General features: G+C 38.6%; 1 protein-coding gene across 1 annotated transcript; it reads right to left on the bottom strand.

The window, feature by feature from the left end:
• Positions 1-2173: 2173 nt before the first annotated feature.
• LOC102511704 (60S ribosomal protein L31-like) lies at positions 2174-2620 on the bottom strand. Its single transcript, XM_032485096.1, has one exon. It carries the CDS (start codon positions 2596-2598, stop codon positions 2224-2226), a length of 375 nt encoding a protein of 124 aa, XP_032340987.1. The 5' UTR covers positions 2599-2620; the 3' UTR covers positions 2174-2223.
• Positions 2621-26233: the final 23613 nt, after the last annotated feature.

Raw genomic sequence — 26233 nt, 5'->3', positions numbered from 1 at the left:
TTATTGAGGACATAGACTATATCATATATTTGGTCATGGCAAGCAACACACTAAATGAAGTGAAGATGCTGGCAGGATGGTACGCTGGGCAGGTACCACAGGTGCTTCTGTGTGTTCAGTCTCTCTCTCTCACGTGCATGCACACACACACACACATACACACACACACACACACACACACACTCTCACACACATTCAGAATCCTCAGCATTCAAGGTCAACACGTAAGTAGCAAAACTATAACAGTAAAAACCTACCTGCCTGATTTCTAGGTGTCAAGAAACCTGAGGGCTAAGCTTGATTCTGGCAGTGACTTTCAACTTGGCCTTCAGCAAATAAATACACGTCTCTCCACCTCAATTTCCTATGAAGGTGAAGACTTTCTCAGTTAGTTCTACTACTTAATTCTCAGCTCCTGGAATATAGCCCAGCCCTGGTAAAGCTCAGAAAATATCTCTTGAATGAATGAATAAAATGGTTTGGTTTCAAATGGCTAGGGTCTGGGCTAGACCGCACATGAACTAGAAAGACTTATCGACGGTATTTGGCCTATGGCCTTCACTAAAAGCAGGCTTACGACCAGTGTGGTCCCTCATTTTAGGCCCAAAAACTAACCTAAGAGTTAGGTATCCAGTCACTCTGACAGTGAGGACCAGTGAGCTCAAGGAAAAACAAAGGGCAGGGAGAGAAATTCACCACAATGCCTCACACAGAACTGGTCCAGGCATTGAGTGTGGGGAGGGTGGAGTGGGGTGAGTGTGGGGAGGTAGTTTTGGTGGTGACAAAACACATATGAGTTCAGGCCAGTCTGTTAGGATATCACAGGAAAAAAGCAGTGAGTCAAAAACTCCAGTGACATCTTTTCTGATTACTCTGGGCAAACTTGTGTTAATGTCTCTGTGATTTCATGCACTTTGTATGTACCTCTTTTATTGCCCACATTGTGGTTCACTGTCAGTGTTTGTTTGCAGAACCACAAGGTTATGTGTTCACAGAGGCTAAAATGCTTAGAACAGAGCAGATGCTCAGTAAATGTTGGAAGAATACACCATCTTTCCTGGCATGAGCATTCACGAGCATCAGGTTACCGCCTCCCAACAGAAACATTTTAAAAGTTTAGCTTTATACTTGGTAACCTTCCTTGCCCATCAGGAAACAAAGATTTCAAAGCATTTTTCTTTACAAAGTGAAAGAGGGAAGCTATTTCCTCACAGCCCTACTCTGAAACATTTCTCAGTTCACCCCTTCTTCTGTTGGAACCATTAATCACCTATCTTTCAACAACTGGTGCTTTAGGCACCCCCCCCAAAACGCACATTACGAACTTTTGAAAACCCAAATATAGACTTACCACAAAGGTAAACTGGATAGCATCCTTTTCTGTTTTGACAATATTATGTTTGCAATAAATAAAATCAGAAGAAAAGAAAACACTGCCTTCATGACAGAGAGTGATTCCCACACAGTCAGGAAGTGGTTTTTGTTCATCAGGAATTGTCATGGAACAAAATTTATTGTAGGCAAGGAAACAAATCTGGAAAACATTGTCATAACTGTTCATCTGCCAGTTATCACAGAAATAGCTTGTTTGTATAGTTTTAAAACTCATTCTCAAATAAGTTTTATTTAAATACATTTTCATCTGTTCCATGGCATTATAAGTAGGGAAGGGATCCCCAGGAACAACCTGTTTGTTCATTTATTTGGCAGTGGGCACTGTTGCCAGCTAATAATGTTACAAAATTTGATGCATTTGGTTAAAATTTGATTTCTGAGAGAGGGAATCTACTTGTTGAGGACCACTGACCTGAGTGAGAAGGCAGAGGCTCTGCTTCCTTGCCAAGAAGATGGGGTCTCTTAATTCCAACTGGCTTGCTTCAGGCCCCTAGAGATTCTTGAACCTAACTTTCTACCTAAGTTCCCTTAACTAGTTCACTTGAGAATTGCTGACTTTCCCGTCTTCACTCCCTGGCATCACGAGAGTATCTGAGTGCACATGCTTCCTTCCCAGGCAGTGATCTCCGAGGAAGGAATGCTGGCAATCTTTGGTCCTAGGGCTTTGAACCTGACTACACATAAATGAGCTTTCTTTCAGGCTGGGCGTGGCGAGATGACTGCTCCTTTACTTTGTTATGTGAAGCATTTTAGGCTCAGAATGAATGTCTCTTTTCGCTTTTTTTTTTTTTTGGCGGTTCTACAACTTTATTTATAGACAATCAGCAGTTAGTTCTCATCCATATTAACTGTCTGTAGATTTTTGAAAGTGGTGACGGGTACATAGGTAATCAATGTATGGCGCTTGTTTGGCAAATCTTCATCTTCATTATGTTTTTGGACAATCGCACATGGATAGGGTATGGGACCGTTCCTTTTCCCATTGGCCCAGACAGCTTTGTTGAGCCTTGTGTCAATGTGCACATCTGGAGCTCCCATCTTCTTCATGGCAAATTTCCAGATTTCTTTGAGTGCCCGAGGCGCACGCTTCTTGAAACCCACTCCATGGATGTGCTTGTGAATGCTGACAGTGTAGTCTCTGGTCACCACCTTGTTGATGCTGGACTGGCCCTTCTTCTTGCCACCCTTCTTTGCGGGAGCCATCCTGCTGGGCCGGGTTGGAAAGGCTCTTTTCACCTTCTTATATGAGTGAGATTTATCAGTTTAAGTTGAACAGCCATGTGTTCCAACTCTTAGGTTTTTAAAAGTATGGTAAGAGTCAGGGTGATTTTATTTACCATAAAATTAAATTCTATTATTGTTAAAGTTTTCTTAGTAAAATTAGTGAAGAAATATTAATTAAAACATGGGAAAACTATTCTATTCAGTCAACAAATTTGTAATGAAAGCCCACTATAACCTGAACTATGTGTTGGGTTCTTTAAATGCAAAGACTCTGCCCTAGAAGAACTCACAATCTATTAGAGGAGATTAAGCCAAAAAATCTATTACAGAATAGTAACTGCTATAGTAGAGTAAAAGTGAGGACATTGAGAAAGGACCTTAACTCAATTTCACCTGAGTTTTTACCCTGTATCATGATCTCCCGGGTATTTTACATTTATTATCTCATTGCTCAAAGACCCTGACACAATCAAAGAATCACTGAGGATAATAATAGCTCTTTTAAAAACAGTTAAGGCCTCAAGAAAGACATTTTTATGCTCTCACATGGAGTATGCATAAGTAATTTAAGAACTAGTGACCCGTATAAGAATGTATGCTTGATCTTTGTCCAAATGGAGAAGGTAGGCAGAGGGATGGATACAGAAAGCTAGAGACAAAGAATTTGAGAAAGGAGTCACTGAGAACTCCAGGTAATGTAATAGCTGGAACATTTTCATTTATCCATTTGTTTACTAACCAAGTACATGTACCTTCCTACACAGAAGCATTCATTTAAAAGGAAAGAGAGATCAGGCCGAGAAGAGACTGGTTAGAAAGAAACTCGGTAAATGTGTCTGGGGAAACAAACTCTTTCCACTTGTCCTCCATGATCTGCCATTAATAGGTGCCAAGTCTGTGCAAGGCACTGAGAACATCAACTCAATTTCACAACACTGGTACCAACCAGACATTGTCACCCACCTTTACAGATGAGGATGCTGGGCCTCTGAGCAGTAAATGATTTATCTAGACTGACTCTTGGTGGCAGAGCTGGAGTATGAACCTAGCTCTGATTGATTCCTCTACTTATATTCCACCCACCTTCCAAATTTAGTATTAGACAGTGGGTACAAAAGAATTTGTGAAAGTCAAGATTAAATAGGAAACATTTTAGGGATGCCCTTGGGAAAATAATCAGGACAAAAACATATTCACTTGCATCAGAAAGGAGATAGATAATAAATTCCAAGTTGTTCATTTCTGCAGGCTTGCTTTTGCCTGCTCATTTCTGGGTAGTTATTTAGTATTAAAAAAAAACAGTTGATGCTATAACATAGAATTAATAAGACTAAAATGACAAAAGCTATAAACAATTAAAGACAGACAAGTTTCATTTAACACTGGCAGGTGATAACGTATAAAAAAGAAAACAAAGTAGCAGATTCTGTAAAACTTAGGGTCTACGAAAAGCAAAAGAAAAAATACATTTTATGTTCTTCTAAGAGCAGCAAATGTATCCTTTATAAGTAGTCATATAAATTTAAAAATCATTCCATTTTCCCCTTCCTTTTCTTATTTTACCATTTCTTACATTGATTTTATTTATAATCTCTTCCTAATTGCCAGTTTTCTTTAATTGGCTAGTGAAATAATTAGCAAACCCACACTTGCAGTGAAATTCTTTAACATTGGGATTTCTCTTCCCCTGGCAATGATACTGTGTGAATTCAGACTTCTGAATTTTTCAGAATTGTTGGCACAATAATAATGTTTGCTTTGTAATCTCTGTCATGAGAGAGTTCTTAACTTTCAATTAAAAAAAAATCTTTGACATCCTTCAAAGCATATCTGTAGACCAATTATTTTCTCTGTGGGTTATTTCTAAGATCCCTGCATGCTATACAATTTTTCCTTTCTGTTGTATGTCTTCCCATTTTTCTATTCAAAATGTAACTTCCTTACAGACAATCAAAAGTCTCAATCTTCAGTACTGTAATAACTTCAAGCTATACTTTGACTAACTGTGATGATACAGTGTTAGAAGAGATAAAAAACAGGAATAGAAATTTGGCTTCCCAAAAAAAAAAAAAATGAAGAAGAAAACGAAAAAAGAAACTTGGCTTCCTGCTCCCCAGGCCAGGAATTGCCGTACTTCAAGAAAACTCTTCCACCTGTTTGCTAGAATTGATGGCCACACTTGTATTTTCAAATACCCATGCATTCAGAAAACATGAACTATCAAACAGACTTCTAGGACAGGTCCTTCCAGCCTAAATCCGACCTCTGTATCCTCTCTTGGCTGGGCTGATTTCAAGAAGTCTCCCCTTCCCAGTGTTCACTCTTAGGAGTACCGAGCACAGGATTTGTCACGTGTGTACACTTAAGAGATTGCTAGTATTCAGCTTAAATTGAGATAGGGTTTATGCTGTTACTGCTCTCAAAAGTCCTACGTCATAATGTCAGTGGCTTTTTGGTGCCTGATATTGGGAGAATAGGTCACAAGCAAGGCCTCATATCAACTTCCAAATAATGAGAGTGGAGATCTTTGGGGATAAAACACCCAACTTCACCACACCTGGTGGAAAGGAGGCTAGCTCTGAGGTTGTAATTCAGATATAGTGAATGACTGAACTCACTTACAACCCAGAAGAGCACTGCAGTTCCAAAGGCGATGTGATGTGATGTGATGGGGTGGGACATAATGGCAAACAGTTGGCACACCATGAGATGAAGTGTATGGTATACAAAACTGGTTGAATAGTTAATATTTGGGCCATGTTTTGAGAGAAGCATTTCTTGAACAAGTACCTTATTGCAGGGACATCAGATGCCACTCTTGTGTTCAGGCAGGTGTTTGCCTCTAAGAAGAGATCTGTGAGGACAGCTACAGAGACTGCATGGTGTGACCAACTCCCAAGGACTCTGTGAGGCCATGACAACACCTGTGAGGGCAACGCCCAGGGTGAACAGATCCTCATTCACAAAGGCACAATGATTCATCAAGGACTTAACCATGTGGAAATTCAGGGGCCTACACATGTAGCAGGAATTAACTGGGACAGGGATTTGCTCTTGAGATAGTGGGATTTAAAAAAAAAAAATCTAACCACCTGCTTTTATAACATAGAGAATACACACTAAGCACACTAAGAGGGGATACACACTAAGAGGGGATACACACTAAGAGGGGATACACACTAAGAAGGGATACTTAGTCAAAGAACCTTGTCCAAGGTCAGCACCAAGGATAGCAGCTGTTGGGAATAAAGGCAATACTTAGCTCTAATTCTCCTGGGAATTAGAAGAAAAAAGACCCATAGTGGGTGTCATAACTTTTATGTTAACCACTGAGTAAGGACAATAATAAAGGAAGCATAATAGTTTATTAACAAGCGTGTTTTTCTAACACTTACATCCAGGTATACTTCAATGTATGGCAACTCAATATGCTTTGATTTTCACAAATGGCCTTCTAAGATATTAGAGAAATAACTAATTTTTGAGAAGCTCCAATTGATGAGAACAGAGGGATTAAGTCAGTTTGTTGAAAACTAAGGGAAAGACTATACATTCCTTATTTAATTTCCAGCCACTTAACTTTGCAATTCTCATAACCAAATACAATTAAATATGCTTAATGGTACAATGATAAAATGAACTGTAGTCTGATTAATCAACTAGTATGTCAATTAGCGACCTTAATTTTAATAATTCAGAGCTCATAATTTCTATGTGAGTATTTGTCAATGAATCATATGGAATGTTACTAACCCAAACTTTCATATATTTTGATGCTAGGAGTGTGTGTGTGTGTGTGTGTGTGTGTGTGTGTGTGTGTGTGTGTGTTCGTGTGTGTTTATATTGGTATGAATCTTCAAAGATGAATAAATGAATTTTTCAAAAGGCAGGTAGGAATAAAGAAAAAGAAGTAACTGAATGAAATACTGTTGTTCAACAGCCTACTTTAACTTATGATGCTAGTAAAGAAAATACATTTAAAATATTTGGGAAGACTGCCAGATGAAAAATACTGAATATATTTTTTAGGTTTTTTTTCTTTTTTAAAAGGTTAGATCGAGGCTTGTAACATAATATCCCGATAGAATGGGAAAAAGATCAATCAATCGTCTGACAGTTAAATCACCAGGATGCAAAACATCCAGCCATGGTTGAATGACCAGTTTTCACATTTCCTCCCTCCCCAAACATCTTACTCAACATTTGGAATTATGCAGATAGAGCTGAACTGATAAATTTCTCAGGATTGAAACATACTCAAATGAAAGAAGAGATAATGTCCGTGAAAACATTTTATAAATTGCAAACGACCACATAAATATAAAATATTGTTTTTAATTAATGATCCTCTTAACAGCATTAACTATAAATAGTAATAGAAGATAGACAGCGGTTTTTGGGGGGAGCTTTTGAATGGATTCTATTCCTCTGTTGTGTCCTTACCCACTGGCCCCATGAAAATAGGAATGAGGAAGAAAGCTGAAGACAAGATTGTGAGACTGTGAGGCTATTCCTGCCTTAGAGGACCTCTGAATTTCTTTAACAGCAACTTTGGGAACACGTTCCCTCTGTGCAACATTTATTGAACAATTTTTGAGCATAGTGGTTCAAACCCTGAGGTTTGGAATCAAGAAGAAGAGAATTTGTCTTATCAGAAGTGAGACCTAGGATGAGCTATTTAATGCCTCTAAGCTCATCTCCTCACCTATAAGATGTGGGGATCAGCAGTTATCATTTATTCTCTCTAGGCTGCTGAGCTTCCTTACACTAATGCTTATTCTTCAGCATTTAAGTGGCACTCTACAAAGCCCTTAGCGCCTTGGCAACACACAGAATCCCTTTATCCACACAATAATGATTACATTGTTTTAAAAAATAAAGGCAATAAAGCTATTCAATGCATTTGTCATACCTTAAAATATAGCAAATCAAGCTGTATATAGCCAATATGCAAGGAAAATATTCTTGTTTTGTTTACAACTCCATCTCTCCAAACCATCAGAGCAAATCACAGCAGAGTAAAAGGAGTATGAAGTAAAGTGAGCAGATCCACACGTCTAGTCCCTTGAAAGTGCCCATCTACAAGACAGAAGACCCAGTGTTCTGAGAATTCCATCAGTCTGTCACTGTGGCCATGTATCCCCTCTTCCAGCTGTCTTTTCCATTCCCTCGTGCCCAGGCTCTTGACCTCTCATACAGCCATCACTCAGTCTGTGTTCTTACCTTATGCAGATCAGCTGCAGCTTCAAAACCACACCTCCCTCAACTGTGATTACTCTCTAAATACCCTTGATGGGCTCTTGGTCCTTGCCTGACTTCTGAAGGTTTCTGGTGGGAGAGAAGAGGTCACCTCACTCTCCACTCTGTCCTTCACAGTACCCTCCTACTCTGAGAGGACTTTGTATGACATAAAGAATACGTAATGATACAGTCTGAGGCATTTGCATTTGGATTACTTTACCATATCCCAGCTTCTCCAACACTAGAAAGTGAATATTCTTTCCATAATTATATGACTATGGGTGATTGGTTCCCTTCTAAAGAAAGATAGTATGCTCCAAGATAACTTGCCATCTTTATCTGCAGCTAAGTTTTGCCATCAATTTTAATGCAACTGTTTCAGAAAGGGCAATAGGTAAATAGCTAGGCAGATGGAGAGAACAGCTATAGACCTAGGTCTATTAGCTGTACAGATGTGCACGTCGATCCTAAATATAATTACAGCTAAAGAAAGAGTTCAAGATTACCTTCTGCCTCATCGATCATGGACTAGGTCAGAGTGGAGAAGGCTTCTGTGAAGACTGAGCAAGGGCCAAGGGGCCTCTGCTATATGGTGCTGGAGGAGTCCTCTAATGGAGGCACAGAAACAATTTTTGCAGCCCAAGTAGTTCTCTAGACTCATGAGAAACTGGTTTCCTGCTCGATATGTTAATATATTGTTCTAATTGTAGATAAACTTAGAAATGAGGATGATTTAGCCACATGTAGAAGGCAAACGAGTGATCATATAAAGATGCATGGTAAGGAAACGACTAAAAGAATATTTGCCATAAAAATATTTGCACCAAGTCAATATAGCCTGGTAATTTACCTTTGTACTCTAAGGATATTTATATCCCAAGGACATTTTGGCCCAGGGACACCCTGCATGGTCAGATAAGGCTGTGACTGAGGCTGCATCATAGCTCCACATTTTCCTCTGCTCCATCTGACTTTTATGTAAACTATACATAAAATACGTATTATTTCCCCTACATTATATTCCATTTGTTTTTCATGTATACCTGTCTGTGATGTTCTATTCAATACCTATCCATTCTTTTCCCCTTTTCTCTAAAGTCTGTTCACTTTGAAGACTGTCTCTGTTGAAACAAGGAACATCTAAACTCATCATTTTAAAACTGGATCGTTCCACAGGTTTCATTATGGAGTTTTGGAATTGATGCTGATTGCACTGGTTATCTTAATTAATGGAACTATTTTCATTTTACAGATTTAGACTTAGAGCCTCTTGAACTTGGTAGACATATCTGAGCAAAAACATTTGTACGTTTTTCATTTTCATTAGGAAATGAGAGCACTTGAAGAAAGGCCCATGGCAATGGCTACCCATAAAGAAAATAATCCAAACGTCGATGGAACAGAGATTCTGAAAATAAAAGGAAGTTAAGATATTTACCCAAGGTCAGGAAGCACATTTGTTGTAGTGCTGAGAATGGAACGTCACCTAACTCCTTGGCCAGCATGCTATGCAATAGATCCCTCTGGTCAATATTTCTTATCTTGCTGTGAAGGGTAGTAGACAAAATCTCTTTAATATAACAAATGTAAGTCCTGGTGCCTTGGCTGTTTACTTAAATTTACTTCTATCCTTAAAATCAACTTTCTATCCATTCTCAGAAGTACTTCAGTCTTAAGCTTTTTGCTATTTGAAAAAATTATTTACATTTTTTGAGTTTAAGGAAATGACAGGTAGCCCTCATTTTACAAATCAGTCACATGTATGAAATTTCTATCATAATTCTAAGGCACTGTTCAAATACTGAACAATTCTTGTTATCCTTTCTCCAAAATACCGAAATTAATTATCTGCCCTCCATAATCCCATAATTTTTATCATATTTATTTTAATTATCTGTGCATCTGGTTTCTTTAAATGCAGGTGATTTTCCTTATTAATATTTGAATCTCTAGTTTTTAGTACTTTCCTGGTGTAAGTGTGAATTTAATAAATGCTAAGAAAGAAATGATATTTTTGTCTTAGTTTCTATTATATTTCCAAGATGTATCACAGTAGAAAGAAATGGAAATCCAATGAGGCAACATAATAAATATCACACTTAGGGCTTTCCCAGTGTGCACTTTCTATGGCATTTTGCTCTTGAAATTATGCAGCATGGAAAGAAAAGTCCCTTGGCTCTGCCAATGATGGGGGAAAGTGGTGGAGCATGGGTAGGGCAGAGGAAGGAAGAAGCCTCTATGCCTTGACTATTTCTTTGTAACAGATGAGATAGAATCATTTATTCAACTGCTACCCACTGTTTTCCCTGGGAGTGCAAAAAAATATTGTAGGGTTCAGAGGAAAAGATGAAAATGGAGGGAGTGGGAAGGACTTCAGATGTTACTAAAATTTCAGGATTGAGGCTCTCCAGTAGGGGCAGAGCGTATTTTAATTTATTTCTGAGATTTGGAGGGCAAATTCAGAGCCATTTGGACATCACTGGGTGGGTGGTTCCTCGTGCTTCTGCAGATCTGAGAGGGCTGCTACATGGAGGTAAACTGTAACTCATGTCTGATGAAGGAGCTGGAGTAGGTAGCTCACACCTAGCAGCAGGTCTGAGGGGTGAAGGTAGAACTGAGGCAGGGGAAAAAGCAAGAAGTCAAAAGGTTGCCAGCCTGAGTGATAAGGAAGACAGTACTCTCAGCTGCCATCTGTGACCCCAGAGCCACGTCCCATGCTGTCTGCACTTTAAAAGGAATGAAGAACTACAGTGCCAGCTCTGCCACGAGGTAATCTGCAGCATCTGACCAATTATGAAACCTTAATCGCTGAAGTTTTTCCCAGCTCCAAAGTCATTTGTTGAGGAGACTTGTGTCTCTGTGATGACACAATATTTGATTCAGATCAGTTTTCCCACCAAGAAGGTCTGTAAGAACTGAGTAACACATTTAAAAAGTAGCTGTTTGAAAAAAAATAGGAAAGCAACTAAGGCAGCCAGGACTTAAGGACAAAAGATCCTGGAAAGCAATGAGCTTAGCATCCTGCACCACCTTTTTCCTCAAGGTATTTGCTTATTTTTGAGCTGCAAGAGGCAAGATTGGATATTTTAACTGGATGATTATGAAAAATATGACACAACATAGTTAATCTGATGCAGCTAAAACTATACTTACAGGAAAATTGATATACTTAAATACATATATTATAAACAAACAAAATCTGAAACTTACCTAAGTATCCATCTCAAGAGGTGAGGAAGAGAATGGTAAATTAAATATGAAGAAGTAGAAGAAAATAGTAACTGTAAGAATAGAATTAACTGAAATAGAAACAAGTGTATAATAGAAAAAATTAACTAAACCTAGAGTTGGTCTTTAAAGAATAATAAAATGAGTAAACCCTAGTAAGAAAGATTAAGAAAAAAATGAGAAAGTAGGAACAAATTATAAATACTACTAATATTATATAATTAATATTTATATTACATAGTTATATAATTTAACTATATAAAATTACATAATATATTACATAAATGATATAAATACAAACTATGTACATTAAAAATATGAGAACATACTAGTAATATTGTGACAATACATTTGAAAATTCAGATAAAATTCCTTGAAAAATATAAACATCAAGACTGACACAAGAATTATTTATATTTTTAACAAATACACATAAAATCCTGAATTTAAAACCTTCCAACAAAGAAAATTACAGGTTCAAGTAGTATCAGTAGGAAATTACTTATCACATAGACAAATAAACCAGTTTAGCAGAACTGAGTACCATATATGGAAATTTATTTATGACAAAGTTGACAATAAAGTACAATGGGGTTTGAATGGCCTTTACAACATACAGAACAGACTAATTGGATGTCCATATTGAAAAATTGGAATTCTGATCTCTACCTCATATCAAACAAAAATGTCATTTCCAGGTAGCTTGAAGAATGAAATGTGAATGGTAAAGCAGTAAAATTTCTAGAAAATAGACATAGAAGAGTATCTTCTTTATTTTGAGATAAGCAAAGTTGTAAACAAAGCACAAAAAGCACTAACTATAAAGGAAAAGATTGATAAATTAAATGTTATTGAAATCAAGATCTGTTCATCAAAAGATACAATTAAGAGGGTGAAATGGCAAGTCATAGAATGGGAGAAGGTATTGGCAGTGTATACACCTTAAAAAGGCTTTGTGTCTGAAAATACATATGAATTCCTACAGGTCAATAAGAAAGAGACTTCAGCTCAGCAGGCTAGCCAGACCAGTCTCCAGTGCAGACGGAGCATAAGGCTATATTTGGGGTATGGTTTCACTAATGGCCAACTACCACCCTGACAAAACTTACTTCCCCATCAGCAACTACAGTCCCTAAAGTTCATGCCAGCAGGTCAAGACAGCAGTTTTTAAAAGTGGGTCTGAGATTTCCAATAGAATTTTCTAATTTTGTTTGTTCTTTTATTTACATGAAAATCTTTGAATATTCTGTCATTATAAAGACTAAATTTCTCTTTGGCAGTGATAATTTACAACTCAAAAATATTTTTGGAGACTAAGACTTAATAATTTCTTAAACTGCTGTGTGTGGATCTCTTGAAGTCATGCTACTTACTCTCCAAGGTCCAAAAAAAATTTTTTTACCCGTAAAGGGACTGTCTCCAGAATGCTGCAACTAATGTAAAATTAAACTACCAAAGGAGGCTAATTTATTTATTTTTTTGCCAAGTCAGTCAATTTTTTTAATACAAACAATAAAAAACCCTTCATGTTTCACAATTGCATCTGAAAAAATTTCTTTTTGAAAAGAAAAGAGAGAACTTTGGAAAAGAATGTTGTTTCTAGGAAAAACTTTTCCTAAATTCCTAATTTTCCTAATATATATGAAACAACTTTCCCTGCAATCAATGAAAATCAACTTTAATCAGATTTGATAGAAAATTTTATTGTCCTCAAGAAGGCTAATTTCTTAACTATTACTATATATTATCATATTATCATGTTAGCCTAGATAAAGTGTCAGCAAACTATTGTTCATAGACCAAGTCCTGGCCAATGCTTGTTGCTGCAAATAGTTTTATTGGAAAACAATCATGTCCTTTCATTTATATATCGTCTGTGACTGCTTTCAAACCACAGTGACAGAGCTGTGTAGTTGCAGCAGAGAACACTTGCGGCCTACAAAGTCTAAAATATCTACCATCTGGTCCCATGTAGAACGGATTTGCCAGCCACCGGCCTAGATTTAGGTATTACCTTCCTTATCTCAGGAGAAAGCATGGCCCTATAAGAATAAAACTCAAAATATGTATTTTTTTAAATGCCAGAATCAATTAAGTTGAGATGGAGAGCTATCAGAAAGATCAAGACTGAGCAAACAGCACAGCAAAGGGCACTGCTCAAGGGAGAGTCAAGCAAGCCCAGCAGACATTCTTGATGTGGAAGGATGCTGATTCTTCTGTACATTAAAAAAAATACTATTAGACAGAAATACTTCCAAAGCGTATGGTTTTCCTCTAATGTCCTAAATGGTATAGTGAATATGATAACTAAGTGCAATGTATGACACTTAACTGGATCTTAGACTGAAAAAAAACATAAAGACATTATTGAGATTAATGTGGAAATGTTGGTATGCTCTATAAATTACATAATAATATAAAACCAATGTTAAATTGTCCAAGCTGATAATCGTATTGTAGTTTTGTAGGCATTCGTCAGAGGACTGAAGGTTCGTGATTATCTGCAACTGATGTTAAAATAGCACATCAAATAATCGGAGGGAGGTTGATAGGGAGAAAGAAAATGTTAACAATTGGTGAATCTAAGTAAATGACATATGGGTGTTGATTGTACTATTCCTGCAAATTTTCTGTAGGTTTGACAGTTTTCAAAATAGACTGTCAGAGGAAAGTCTTTTAAAAATAGATATTGAAAGCGTTTTCCTCCAATACTTGTGGAAAGAATGGAAGAGAAAAGATAAAGATCTCTTTTTTATTTTTTTAACTGAGAAGCTGTATTTGTCATTAGCAAATTTATTTAGATATTCACACAAGATTATATTTCCTTTTCTTTTTACCAAGTTTTATCTCAGGCTCACTGCATCCCTAAACCTTTCATTTGATTTCCTACACAGAAGAAAAAATTGCGTTACATATTTTCTCTAGGAAAATATTATACATATTACACATGAGTATACCTAAAGCACACATTACAACCATATCCCTCAAATAAACATTTTCTCTAGTTAAACAAACCTCTGTTTTAAAGTCTTTTGAGGAATTTGTCACATTATGACACAAATAGAAGATAAACAAACCAGCTCCAAAGGGATCTCCAACACATGTCCCTCATTGCTTCTCAGAAATATGGTAGCAGGTAACCTTCCAAGACTGACACATTCATAGACAACAGTAGAGAATTACCAAGGAGAATACAGCTACTTCTGGCATCGTAATTTATGTTGTTGCCAACTACTGACAGATATTCCACATGGGGTTTAGCTATTGTGGCTTTAATATGAATTTTGAATTGTATTTGAGAGTCTACAACTCTTGAGAAATAAGAGCAGTTTTCTCACTGTCCTTCACAGCCATCCCTAAATGTTAACGTGGCCACCTGCAAAGAGAAATATGATCAGTGGCCTCTTGGATACCAAACGTCTTATAGAGAAGGGGGCCACTGCCCAGGTAGCTCAGACCTCACCTGAGTTGTTAAAGATACAAGAGTATAGGTCTCTGGTTCCTAAACCAACAGCCGATGTTAAAAACTAGGCAACTCTGTCTAGGTTCTTAATTTGAATTCTTCTGCGCAGAAGACATTTTACTTAACCGACTTGGAGAAGCAATCTTCCTATCCTCTCCTCTAGTTCTAACTTTCACTTTTAAAAACAATTTCAGGGCTTTTCAGTAGACACCACATTTCCTTAGAGTTGACAGCTGGAGCAGAGGTACACAACAGCATTACACAGGTGGTCAAGATAAATCGAAGGAGAGGAACAGGGAAGGAGTTTTAAGTGGGAACTGAGTGAGCAGTAAAAGCTCTATATGTGTCTAATGAGGCTAAAATTGATAGGTTGCTTATGTATGTCAAGTGAGCCAATATATCAGAATGACAAATTTTGCCCTGCTGGTGGTAAGACTACAACGTGAACAAATGGGCCACGAAGTCATAACATTAAACTGTCACAACAATACGTAAGATCAAGGATGCTCTGTTACTTCATAGTTGCTGTTCCTGTTCCAAATGTAAAATGAACAATCCTAATAATAAACACCTGTTTGATGAGGTGGTCAGCAAGGTGTATCCTTTCTGGGTTAAAATACTGAGAGCATTTCAAGGCAATATACTCCTTTTTTAAGACAGAAGAAGTAATTCTTTATCTTAAACATAAAGTTTGTGGATTATTTTTTTACCTTCCAAAATTATCGAGGTAAGATCTAAGTGCTTGTATTGATGTGGGCAGATAGTCAGGATAATGATAAAAGATGCCATCTAAACTCCTACTTATTTGCCAGTTACACTGTGGGAAGAATAAAACACAATGTTGTTTCAGTGGGGAGGGGCTCAGAGCTAATTCAAATAAGCCAAAAAATTATGTGGCTTCTTCAAAGGCAGAATAGTAGAATACTGCTCTTTGAAAATAAAAGAGAAGATTTTGTAAGTCAGGTCATGGGCACTAAATAGGAGAGAACTATAGAATATCATCATTTAAGTTTTCTTCTCTATTTCTTCAGCCATAATGTCTAAGATCAAAACAATCCCTACCTTCTCCACTGCCCACCTCTTTTTTTTAAGAGCTTCCAAATAACAGATACTGTTCATGACTTATAAGGACAAGAAATGAGATTTAGAAATTAGTCTGAATGCCTTGGGAAAGCAAAAGAGGTAAGATATAAGTGAAGTCATTATTTGTTCTAACATGAGTCCTTGGGAACAATTACCACCTTGTTCAAAGAAATAAATATGAAACTGTAAAACCTGCATCAGGAGCTATCTGCACCTGTTGGCAGACTTTTGTCAGCAGCCAACAAAAGAATATGCAGACCAAAGTCTCTTTAGAATTGCCTGCAGTAGATAAATCTCTACCTCAAGTTAATTGTTCTCATAATTGGAGAGGAAATGAGACCTATTAAAAAAAGAAGGCAAGACTCCAGGGTGGGCTGACTAGCTGACTGACAACGAAATAGTCCATGTTTTATTTAAAACTTGAGCTCATGACAAAGGTTTGATTTTGATGATTTACCACATTACTAGCATTGATCACAGAATTCACCCTATCCATAATATTCACACCCCTTTCTCAAGACCCTGTCCTATCTATCTTGGAGCCTTGTACATAGTAGGCACTCATGAAATGTTTAATGAAATTAGGAAGGTGAGGGCGGGGGGTAAGTGAATATGTGAGTGAGTGAATGTGTGAGTGAATAAAGAAATAAATGCTGAACTGATATGAAATACAACTTGAGAAAAATCATTCACATTAACAAATATCACAGCTTCATTATAAGAATTTGTGGACTGTTCAGTCATTTGTAACAGGGGGATTAATTGCTTATGGTATATAAAAAAATACATATATTGTGCCTGGACTTTAGAAAAACAAAGCTTGGAAAACTGTGTCTATCATTGCTGTCAGTTCAAAAAGTGCCGTGAGCAAAACTGAATGAGAATTTTCACAACCTCTCATCATGAAAGATTTGGTTTGCATGACTAATTTGTCTCGCTAGGTCAGATCACTGCCCTTGACTTCTGAAGGAGATGCCATGGGCACCAAGCTCTGTCTGGAATCGGGGTGGGAGGCGGCGGCGGAGGGGTGCTACCCAGATCAAAGAATAACCAGCTACCCTTCTCAAGCATTCGTGTTCATTTCAGGCTTTTGTGTTGGGGTGGTTGTTTGTTTGCTCGCTTGCTTGCTTGTTTTACAGAGCCTTTAGCTCTTTGGGTAGCCTGCCTTCTCATCAGATATGGTGCTGATGTTTTGATCCAAAATATTTCATAACAGTCTCCCATGATACTTCTGTGCAGCAATTTGCATTTCTTAGCCTGAGAGTTGTCTGATTTCTTTTTCTTTGCTTGGTGTTTGGGTTTCGTTTGTTTTACTGTCAAAGAAAGAAACTGCACAATCTGGTAAGTCTCCTAAGAAAAGCCACAGAAGCATCAGCAATCTACTTTAGAGAGCATATGGGTGATCGGATATGGTTTTCCACACAGTTAACGGCAGCACTGAGAAGACTGAGGAGTCCATACCTGAAGCTGCCATCCAATAGCTTTTCAGCCTTGATCTTGACTTAATCTCTCTAAATCTCCTTTTCCTTCACCCTAAATGGTTGGGGGAGTGAGGGGAAAGGAGAAGTGTGAAGAAAGGGTGGCAGCTAACTTCCTATCTTAATTCCAGGGACCACTGTGGAGATCAAAAAAACTGTGAAAGGATTTTGAAACAAGAAAGGGCCTTACCAATCTCATCGGGGTTGTTTTCAGTTGGCAGGCCTTACTCACTCTTTGCCTGCCGTATTCTCCCTAACGATGGTGCCTACTGCTGCTCATCCTTTAGATTCTTGGCCTATAAAAAAAGCTGAAATTCCCCCCACGTTCGCACAGTGTCAGGCAGGAGGTCTGTAGCTTCCGAACTGGTCTGTTTTTATTTGGGAGTATGAATAAACCTCAGGAGAGAAGTGACCTAAACTGGGGCACTTCAGGTGACCCATCTGACCTCATCTCTATTACTCTGTCCCTTGCCCACTGCACTATATCCATCACTCCATTAAGGGTGATGAGCAGAAATTGGCCCGGATATTTAGGTGACGATTTTGTGGTAACAGGACTTTCCTTCAAGGATGCTCTTGATCAAGACAAGACCAAAACATTTCTTTCCTCTCCAGGTGCAAGTGGTTAAGAATCTTAGCTCATAAATGCCCACAGCCATGTCCGAATTGTGTGGAGAAATTACTCTGAGCGAAAGAAGATGACCACAGAGAGAAATCAATGGGAGAGACTGAGAAAAAGTGTCCTGCCTGAGACCAGCATTGCCCCGACTCTTTTCAGTTTAATTTCATGATTTTTTTTTTTAACTTAAGCTAGTTTGAATTGGATTTCTCTCACCTGCAACCAAAGGCTGGCTGACAGAACAACATCCAAGTTTGCAACACTTAGAAGAAATCAGAGTGTTTACTGAGCCATCTCCTTATCTCACACCTCCAGATGCAATCCATCAGCAAGTTCCAGCTCTTTCCTCAGCAGATACCCAGGATTCCCCTACTTCTCATTTCCAGTCACCATCACCCTTCCTCTGGATTTCTGCCTACCACCAGGTCTCTTGTTTCCACTCATTCCCTGATATACTCTTCTCATAATGGCCAGAGCAATCCTTTGAAATCACTTCTTCAATCAAAATACTTCAATGACTTTTCATCTCACCCAAAATAAAATCCAAAATACTTACTATGGCCTCTAAGAGCCTCCATGATTTAGCCCCTTCTGATCCCTCTGACCTCATCTCTATTACTCTATCCGTTGCCCACTGCACTATATCCATACTGGCCTCTTTAATGCTCCTAGAACGCACCAAACACTCTCCCAACTTAGGGCCTGAGCTACCTCTGCCAGGAAGGCTCTTCTCCCAGATAGCTGCACGCCTCCCCCTACTTTTCACTCAGATCTCTGCTCAAACATTGGCAGAGAGACATTCACTGCCCACCCCAACTAAAATAGAATCATCCCAACAGCTCCTGCCCTACTTCAGTCTCTATCGTCTTTACACTGCCTCATTTTTTTTTCTGGTTTGGATTATGTATTTATTATCAAGTAGTAAAGTAGAATTAATTCTTGACTTACTTCTATTCTATGTGTTGTCTTTTTTTTTAGTTTTGAATTTTTGTGTTTTTTAACATTTTTTATTGATTTATAATCTTTCTACAATGTTGTATCAAATTCCAGTGTAGAGCACACTGCCTCATTTTTAAATAACACTTAGCACTATCTATTATATTAAACATGCACTTATTTATTTTCTTTCTCTCCCTGGACTGGAACCTCGGTCGTCTGGCTCACTGCCGCATCGTCAGCACGTAGAACAGCTCCCGGCATCCAGGAGTGCTCCGTGAGTATGAGTTCATCATGCACGCACACAAGGCTGAGCAAATCCCTGTGCTCACTCCAGAGAGAAATCAAACTACAGACAACTGGCCTATGAAAGTAAGCAAGTGCAATCAGACCTTCATCAGTTACTGCACATTAATCCCTGGGAGGAGCCCTGGGAAACGTGCCACTCTGTGGACAGCATGAGTGATGCTGGTCTCAGGAAACACTCCTCAGTCTCTCCCAGGAGGACAGTGGGCAGTAAGTTATCCAGCCTACCCAGGTGACAGTAATAACAATTATCATAATGCAAGATCACTGACTGAGCACTTGCTTTACACCAGGCACTGTTTTAAGTGCTTTACTTTTGTTAACTTCTTTAAATGACCACAATAACCCTGTAAGAAAGGTCCTGTTATTTCACTTATTTAAGATTAAGAAATTATGTCATAAGTGACCTGAATAACTTGCCCAAAGTCCCAAAACTACTCAGTTGCATAGCTGGGGTTTGAACTATCACACGCTGGTGCACAAATTCAGATTAACCACACCACCCCTGGTCTGCAGATGCTCTTTACCACGACCTACATTCTGAAATATAGTTCTCACTGTCTCTTAGTACACACACGCGCACACACACACACAATGTATAAATAAAGTAAAAGCTTCACAAAACAATGCTTGCCCGCCAATGGATTATGGCCAGCAATACAAAGAATAAAGCAAAGGGCACTGTTTGAGGTCCTCTCCACTCCCCATCACACCCACCTCCAACTCCAGTCCTGCTTTTAAACAGGTTGCAGGGGGGAATTACACTTAAATCCCCACTGGCTCAGTGAAGGACCTTATTAGACAGCTCACTCCAAAAGGAAAAGGACACATCTAGGAAGACCCACCTAGACAGAGGAGGGGAAAACGAACAAAAAGGGCAAGGACGAGATATTAACTGCTATTACACAATTTTGCCTAAGGCTAGCCCCACCCTACCCCTTAGGGAATCTGCCATTCTACAGAAGTGAGGTCAACCACTATTGTGTAAATAGAAAGGTTACTTCAACTGAGGCTTATTAACATTCCTCCAGGCGTCATTCAGCCCAGCTCCCTTTTTGCCACTCAGAGGGCGGTGCCCACAGACACTGAGGTACCCTGCTGAGAGAGGACAGGACAGTCAACTATGTTTTTCTTTAACTTCAGTTATCTAATTGAGGTTTTATCCCGCTGTTCTTAGCATTACTACTAGACCTTTTAAATATTTTAATTAATTGCTTTGAATCTTTCATGTTTGTGCCTTAAAACAGTTTATAGATGAGCACTTTTAAAACAGCTAAATAAATGATGAACCTCTAAATAGAGTAAGTATCAGTTCTTATAAAACCACCCCTGGTTTTCATTTGTACAGTCACTGTGTCCCCAAGACAGTTTTAAAGTCCTTTCCTGGATGTTCTAGAATACACAGTATACTTTATCTGAATGGCAGCTGTTAATGAGAATATTGGGATACATTAATAGGCTTTATAACTCACCATCCTAAAGCTTGATCCAAAGAATCAAATCAAAAAATCAAGAATCTACTTGGAAAATATTTATCTAGTTGTATTTATGGCTAGCTGGATTTATGGCTTTTCATCCATTTTTGGCTGATTTCCCAAAAATGGCACAGGGCCTGCAAAGACCCCAAATTCTGATTCTAGGTACTATGCAGAAGTGTCTTTTGTGTTGCTTCAGCTTTCTTTTCCCCCTAATATTTCACCATCTACTTTTAAATTCCCAAGGGCCCTCTTAAAAGACCAACCCAGGCTGACTTCCAACTCACAGCTTGCCTCTGAGTTACAATCAATCCCCAGTTACAAACACCCTGAGAACCTAGTCCTAAATTTAATTTGTTATTTCCTCTGAATATGCAAAGTCCCTTAGAAAGTTTTTTTGGAAGCTCTAGAATTAGCTCTTAAATTATTCCTCCTTCCAAAATAGATCTGAGTACACAGTGAAAACTTTAACCATCTTGGTGGCACTGAACTAAGTAAAACTGTGTGGTCTTGAAAAGAATAGAACTCAAAAGCTCAGAGTTCACATCTCGGATCTACTACTCATGAGCCATGTGAGCTCCAGCCAGTTCCTCCATCGTCGTGAGCCTCTCATTTCTCACCTAGAAATGGAAGGTAGTAACACCTCCTTCACAGCTGTGGCCGGTATCAGCAAAATCACAGGTTAGGCACCTGGTGCCATGTGCTCAATTAGATGACAGGGTGCAAAGGAGCCTGGTTCTAAGTGGACAGATTCTAGAACAAGCCCAGGTTTGAACACTCCCTCTACTGCTTAACAATGGTGGAGCCTTGAGCAAGTTATTTCACTCCTTGGTGCTTCCATTCTTGCATCCATAAAATGAGGATGATAATAACAAAAGCGTATAAATCACATGAAGGTTAAAAATATTTTTAAACATTCAAAACACTTCAACAAATCTTGTCACATAGCAAACAAAAATATGTTAGCTATTAGATCCTAATAAATAATAATCCATATTCCTCGATGCACTCCAGGGATAACTTGAGGGACTTGAATATCTTCTTCAAAATACAGAAATTACATTTATTTTTCTCCCCAAAGAGGCATTAAAAAGAGAAACACTGAAGGAAAAATTTCTCTGCATCTTGTTTCTGTGTTTGTTTCCTGAACATAAGGCCATTAAAATCATTTAAGTTTACAGAATGTTAAAATATATATGAGGCCAAGGGAAATGCTGATGCTGAAAACATTTGCTTCCATTATTTTGCTGGTTAAATAAAAGAAGCGTTTCGTTTGGCCAGTGAAATACTGCTCCCTCAGAGAATGCAGGGAAGATTAATTACCCAAATGCCCCCAAAAGTTGCCTCTGCCTAAATCCAATCTATCCTAGGGGCATAACTGACAGCAGAAAAAAAATTTTTTTTTAGCAAAAGCTGAGCTTAATGTGTACTCTACCTGGTGGTGAATAATTTAACTAATCTCCCAATTTTTGAGAATCATGAGAGGAAAAGTTTTATTGTGAGTATGACAAGGTTTAGTTAAGCATGAGTGAAAGCTAAGAATATTTTCTCCCTTTGGCAATAATAGAAATGTTCTAGGTTAACTGATTTAGAACACCCAGGGAAATGTTTTTGTATTTGTACTAGTTTAGCTTTACTTCTGCCATCATAGTACACATTTAGGACTTTAAAAAAGTACTGTACACTGGTATGTTTTTGAATAGCAAGAAATATTAGAAGAAACAAGTTAAGCTGCAAAGAAAAACTAATCTCATTAAAAGCTGAGAAGAAAAACTAATCTCATTAAAAGTATAATTTAAACTGTTATCTTATGTGTTTTCAAATTACATGCTTTATGCTCTCAGAGCATTATTACCATAAACTGAAAATGACTAGAAGCAGTGTTGTAGGCCAATATGCTGTTTCACCTACGTGTGGGTTTGACTTGGCATTTGCTTCCGTCTTATCTGGAGCCTGTGGAATGGGCTATATGATTTTGGAAGGTTCCCGCCTGGCCTAAGCAGACTTGGTTCCTTCTGTCATGAACAAAGGTTAGAACCTGAAGGATCTCTACAAGGATGGTGGTCACTGGAGTCCCATGTGTATCCTAAGCCCCGCCTACTCTCAGAAAGCTCTCATTATTTCCCACTGCTGCCTCTACCTGATCTCACAGAACCCTGCACTCCAGATCTGACTTTGTGTGCCTAATGGTATACCTGATGCAAAGCTGAAACATTTGGGTAAGACTCTCTTAAACTCTCAGCCATAACAAAAGGAAAAGGAAAAAAAATCCTTAGAGTAACATGACTGCAGATACTTCTACTTAAAAGATCTTACTTGCTTTCTGGGGCTTTTAATATCTAACCCATCCTCTTTCTGGCTTCACTTCCCCACAGTGAGTACCAGCATATCCTCCAAGTCTTCTGGGAACATAGAACCAGATACATACATTCTTCTATTTAGAACAACGAGAAAAGACTGAGAGAGACAAAAATTGTATTCTCTCCCCTGTACCTAAGATTTACCTTCATAGTCTTTATTTCTTATCTAAGAACCTCCTCCCGCCCTTGTAATTGACATCAGAACCACCATTCCCTTAAGAGAGGCCGTAAACTCTCTACAAAGGGGAGCAGCCTTACCGCTATGGACCTCAACTGAACAAACATCTCTCAGCACATTATGACTCCTGCACAAGAACAAGCATACGTATTTTATTTCATCCTTACAGCACCCCCTTGATTTGAATCATTGGCCTTTTTTAACCAGTAGATTTTTACATTCTAGAGGTTAAAGCCTGTACCACTTTGGAAGAACTGGAAAAGGTCTGTGATACTAACCTAGGAAACGCACTTCAAAAGGAATCTGCTAGCAAATAAAACTCTTTACAACATAATATCTTGTTTGGTATTAAGTCATAGCACTATGCATATATCATTTAATATAAACTAAAAAGATTAATAGAAAAAAAACACCTTCTTTTCCCAGGCACACGTCAGTATTGCTTTGATAGGAACTGGGTGTTTGGGTGGGAGGTGCCAAATTTCTGCTTTGTCTGTCTCTTCAATGACTCCATCCAGGCCATATGGGCAATATCAAATGATTGAAAGATTGAAAGCCTCAGTATCTACAGTCTAGGTTCCTAAAATATTCAGATTTAAAGAACAAATAGAAAGAATATATATGGAAATGCTATTTATAACTTACAAATTATGACATGAATATGAAAATATTATTCTCACTTTTGACTTTCTATGGTTTCTGTTTCCTAGATTTCACTATATATTATCCATCACTAAAAATACTTGGGGGTTAAGCCCCAATAGTTAGAGAAATGTAACTTAGAGAGATACACTGAAGATTAGCTCATAAAACTTTGTGCTTTTTCTTTTTAAGATAAAGAAGTTTTTACTCCAGGCCTTGGCTGTAATGAAATCAAATTATACTGAAAATACCATGATATGATTACCAATACCACAGGGGAAACCTGGAAATAATTCGTAAGAAAGAAAGAGAAAGAGAGAGAGAGAGAGAGGGAAAAAAAGAAAATGAATTCATGAAGTTTCTAGATGTACTTCATAATTGAGGTATATTATTAACTAAATTGTAGTTTGCAATTGTTCCTTGTTATGGTTTCTGATTCATTTACTTCTGGTTAATTTGCTTGTCATAAATTCTAGAGCTGCAGAGTTACTGCAAACGCATTGCTGAATTGCTTTTTGCCACAGTAACCTTCTACCTCACTGCTTGAGGCATATATTTTTATGATGCAGATTTATCTGGGATAACACCAAGTAACTCAGACAGAGTATAGGCTCAGTGGCAGCCAATGAACTCTGTAGAATCCAGACAACTTCCTACTGCCTTTAGCCCCATTCTTCCCCTAAATCCACCATCTACTCATTTTCTTTACCACCCTCACTCACCTTCCTTTATCATCAACACTTATCCTCTGATGCCCGAACTCTGGGGACTATGAAACTACTTAACATGTTCAACCGGAAAATCCTTCCTTCTTTTATTCCTCCCTCCTTTCCTTCCTTTCCCCTTTCTTTGCATCAATCCTTCCTTCTTCAGTGAACATGGAGAACCAACAACAGGACAGATCCTGTACTATGCCTAATAGATACACATACACCTGTGACACAGCCTCCGCCATAGAAGATTTTACAGTCTGACGGAGAAGACAGACCTAACATATGATTACAGTGAATTATTACAAAGATGCATGAACACACTGCTTTGGGAGCATGGACACTGGTGGTCATGTAACTCTGGAAACAAGAAGACTACTTCCAGGGTGTGGGACATTTGAGCCAGTAGGAGAGGTGGTGCTGCAGAGGCAGACAGGGGCAAGACCATAGGGAGATCAACTGTACCAAGGGGAGTATCCTTTCTCCTGCGGACTAGAGGTCAGCAATCATGGCCCTTGGGACAAATCCCCAGCCTGCCACCTATTTTTGTAAATAGTTTGGTTGGAACACAGTATTCAGTATTGTCTTTGGCAGCTTTCATGCTATAACGGCAGGGTTTAGTTGAGACCAAGACCATATGGCCCTCAGAGCCTAATTATTACTACCTGGTCCTTTACAGAAGTTTGCTGACCTCTGCAATAGACCAATGTTTTCCAACATTTTTCCTCCCACATCATGGTATGCAAGAAAAATGATAACATCAGAACAGTAAGTTGCCTTAAACGGAGATGCTGCTTATTGCCAGAGGCAACCAGGCTGTGACCCTGAGTGACCCAGAGCCCTCTGTGAGTAGTCTTAAGCTGGAATGAGAGTCAGTATTTTATCAGGCTGGGACCTGTTATTAGTACATGGGGTGGAAAAAAAAACCGAAACATCCTTTGAAATGACAAGTCACTAGAGAATATTTTAAACAAAAATGTACATATGTAATATTTAACCCCCCCTCCAGAATGCAATGGAAAATTCAAAAGTAATTTCCTTAGGGAAACCAGAGGTTCAAGGATTTATAGTTCTAACCAGCAAGTTGAAATCAATCAAGCGAAAAAAGTACTTATTTAATAACTTCTATCTGAAAAATATTCTGTTAGGTTCTGGTAAGAAACGAAGACATGGGCCTGAAATCACAAAGCTTGAGTCCATGCTTCCCTCAGAGGACTGGAAAGAAGAGTGCCCCCTGGCGGCAGGCGTGTTCCGGAGCTGATGAGAGACGGAAGCCAACTCTTGGCAGCCTTCTGTGACTTGATGCTCCTGACAGAACTAGATCCCAGAGCTCTGAGAAGTACCAGGAGTCACCTTCCGCTCACAAACAACAATCAGATTTGGGGCATGACTTTATCATGGCTCTGCAAGGCCAGCAGCTCACATTTGTGGCCCCTGACTGTTACATTGCCAGAAATTCTGTCATTAGAAATTCTAACTTGAAGAATCTCTTATTAAATTGTAAACACCCGTAACCCCAGAAGTGGCTGAGATACTTTCATCTAACAGCTTAATGAAGCTTCATTCATTCATGAAAGATTTATTGAGCAGCTTCACTATTCCAGGTGCTGGGCTAAGCCTTGGACACAAGTTAAAATCAGCGGCCCCAGCTTAGGTGAAAAATAGCTAAATCAGGCTCTGTAGGAATAAGACCCAGGACAGCTGCTGCTGGAGGGGTGTTGGGGGGGGGTGTTGGGGGGGAATAGCAAGGTCTTCAGATGAGAGGTAGAAACAGGTGCAGAAGCAAATACTTCACACTTCTGCCTCAGGCAAGCCCTGTAAAATAACTTCTTTTTATAACATGTCACAAGAAACAGCACCACCCATGCCTCACATGCCTGCATGAAACATATGTA

The sequence above is a fragment of the Camelus ferus genome, chromosome 8 (assembly GCF_009834535.1).
Source record: "Camelus ferus isolate YT-003-E chromosome 8, BCGSAC_Cfer_1.0, whole genome shotgun sequence".
Lineage (NCBI taxonomy): Eukaryota > Metazoa > Chordata > Mammalia > Artiodactyla > Camelidae > Camelus > Camelus ferus.
The sequence above is the reverse complement of the archived record's forward strand: the minus strand, read 5'-3'. Positions and strand labels throughout refer to the sequence as shown.

Coding starts and splice junctions, on each gene's coding strand:
- LOC102511704 (XM_032485096.1), bottom strand. CDS start 2,598: ATGGCTCCCGCAAAGAAGGGTGGCAAGAAGAAGGGCCAGTCCAGCATC.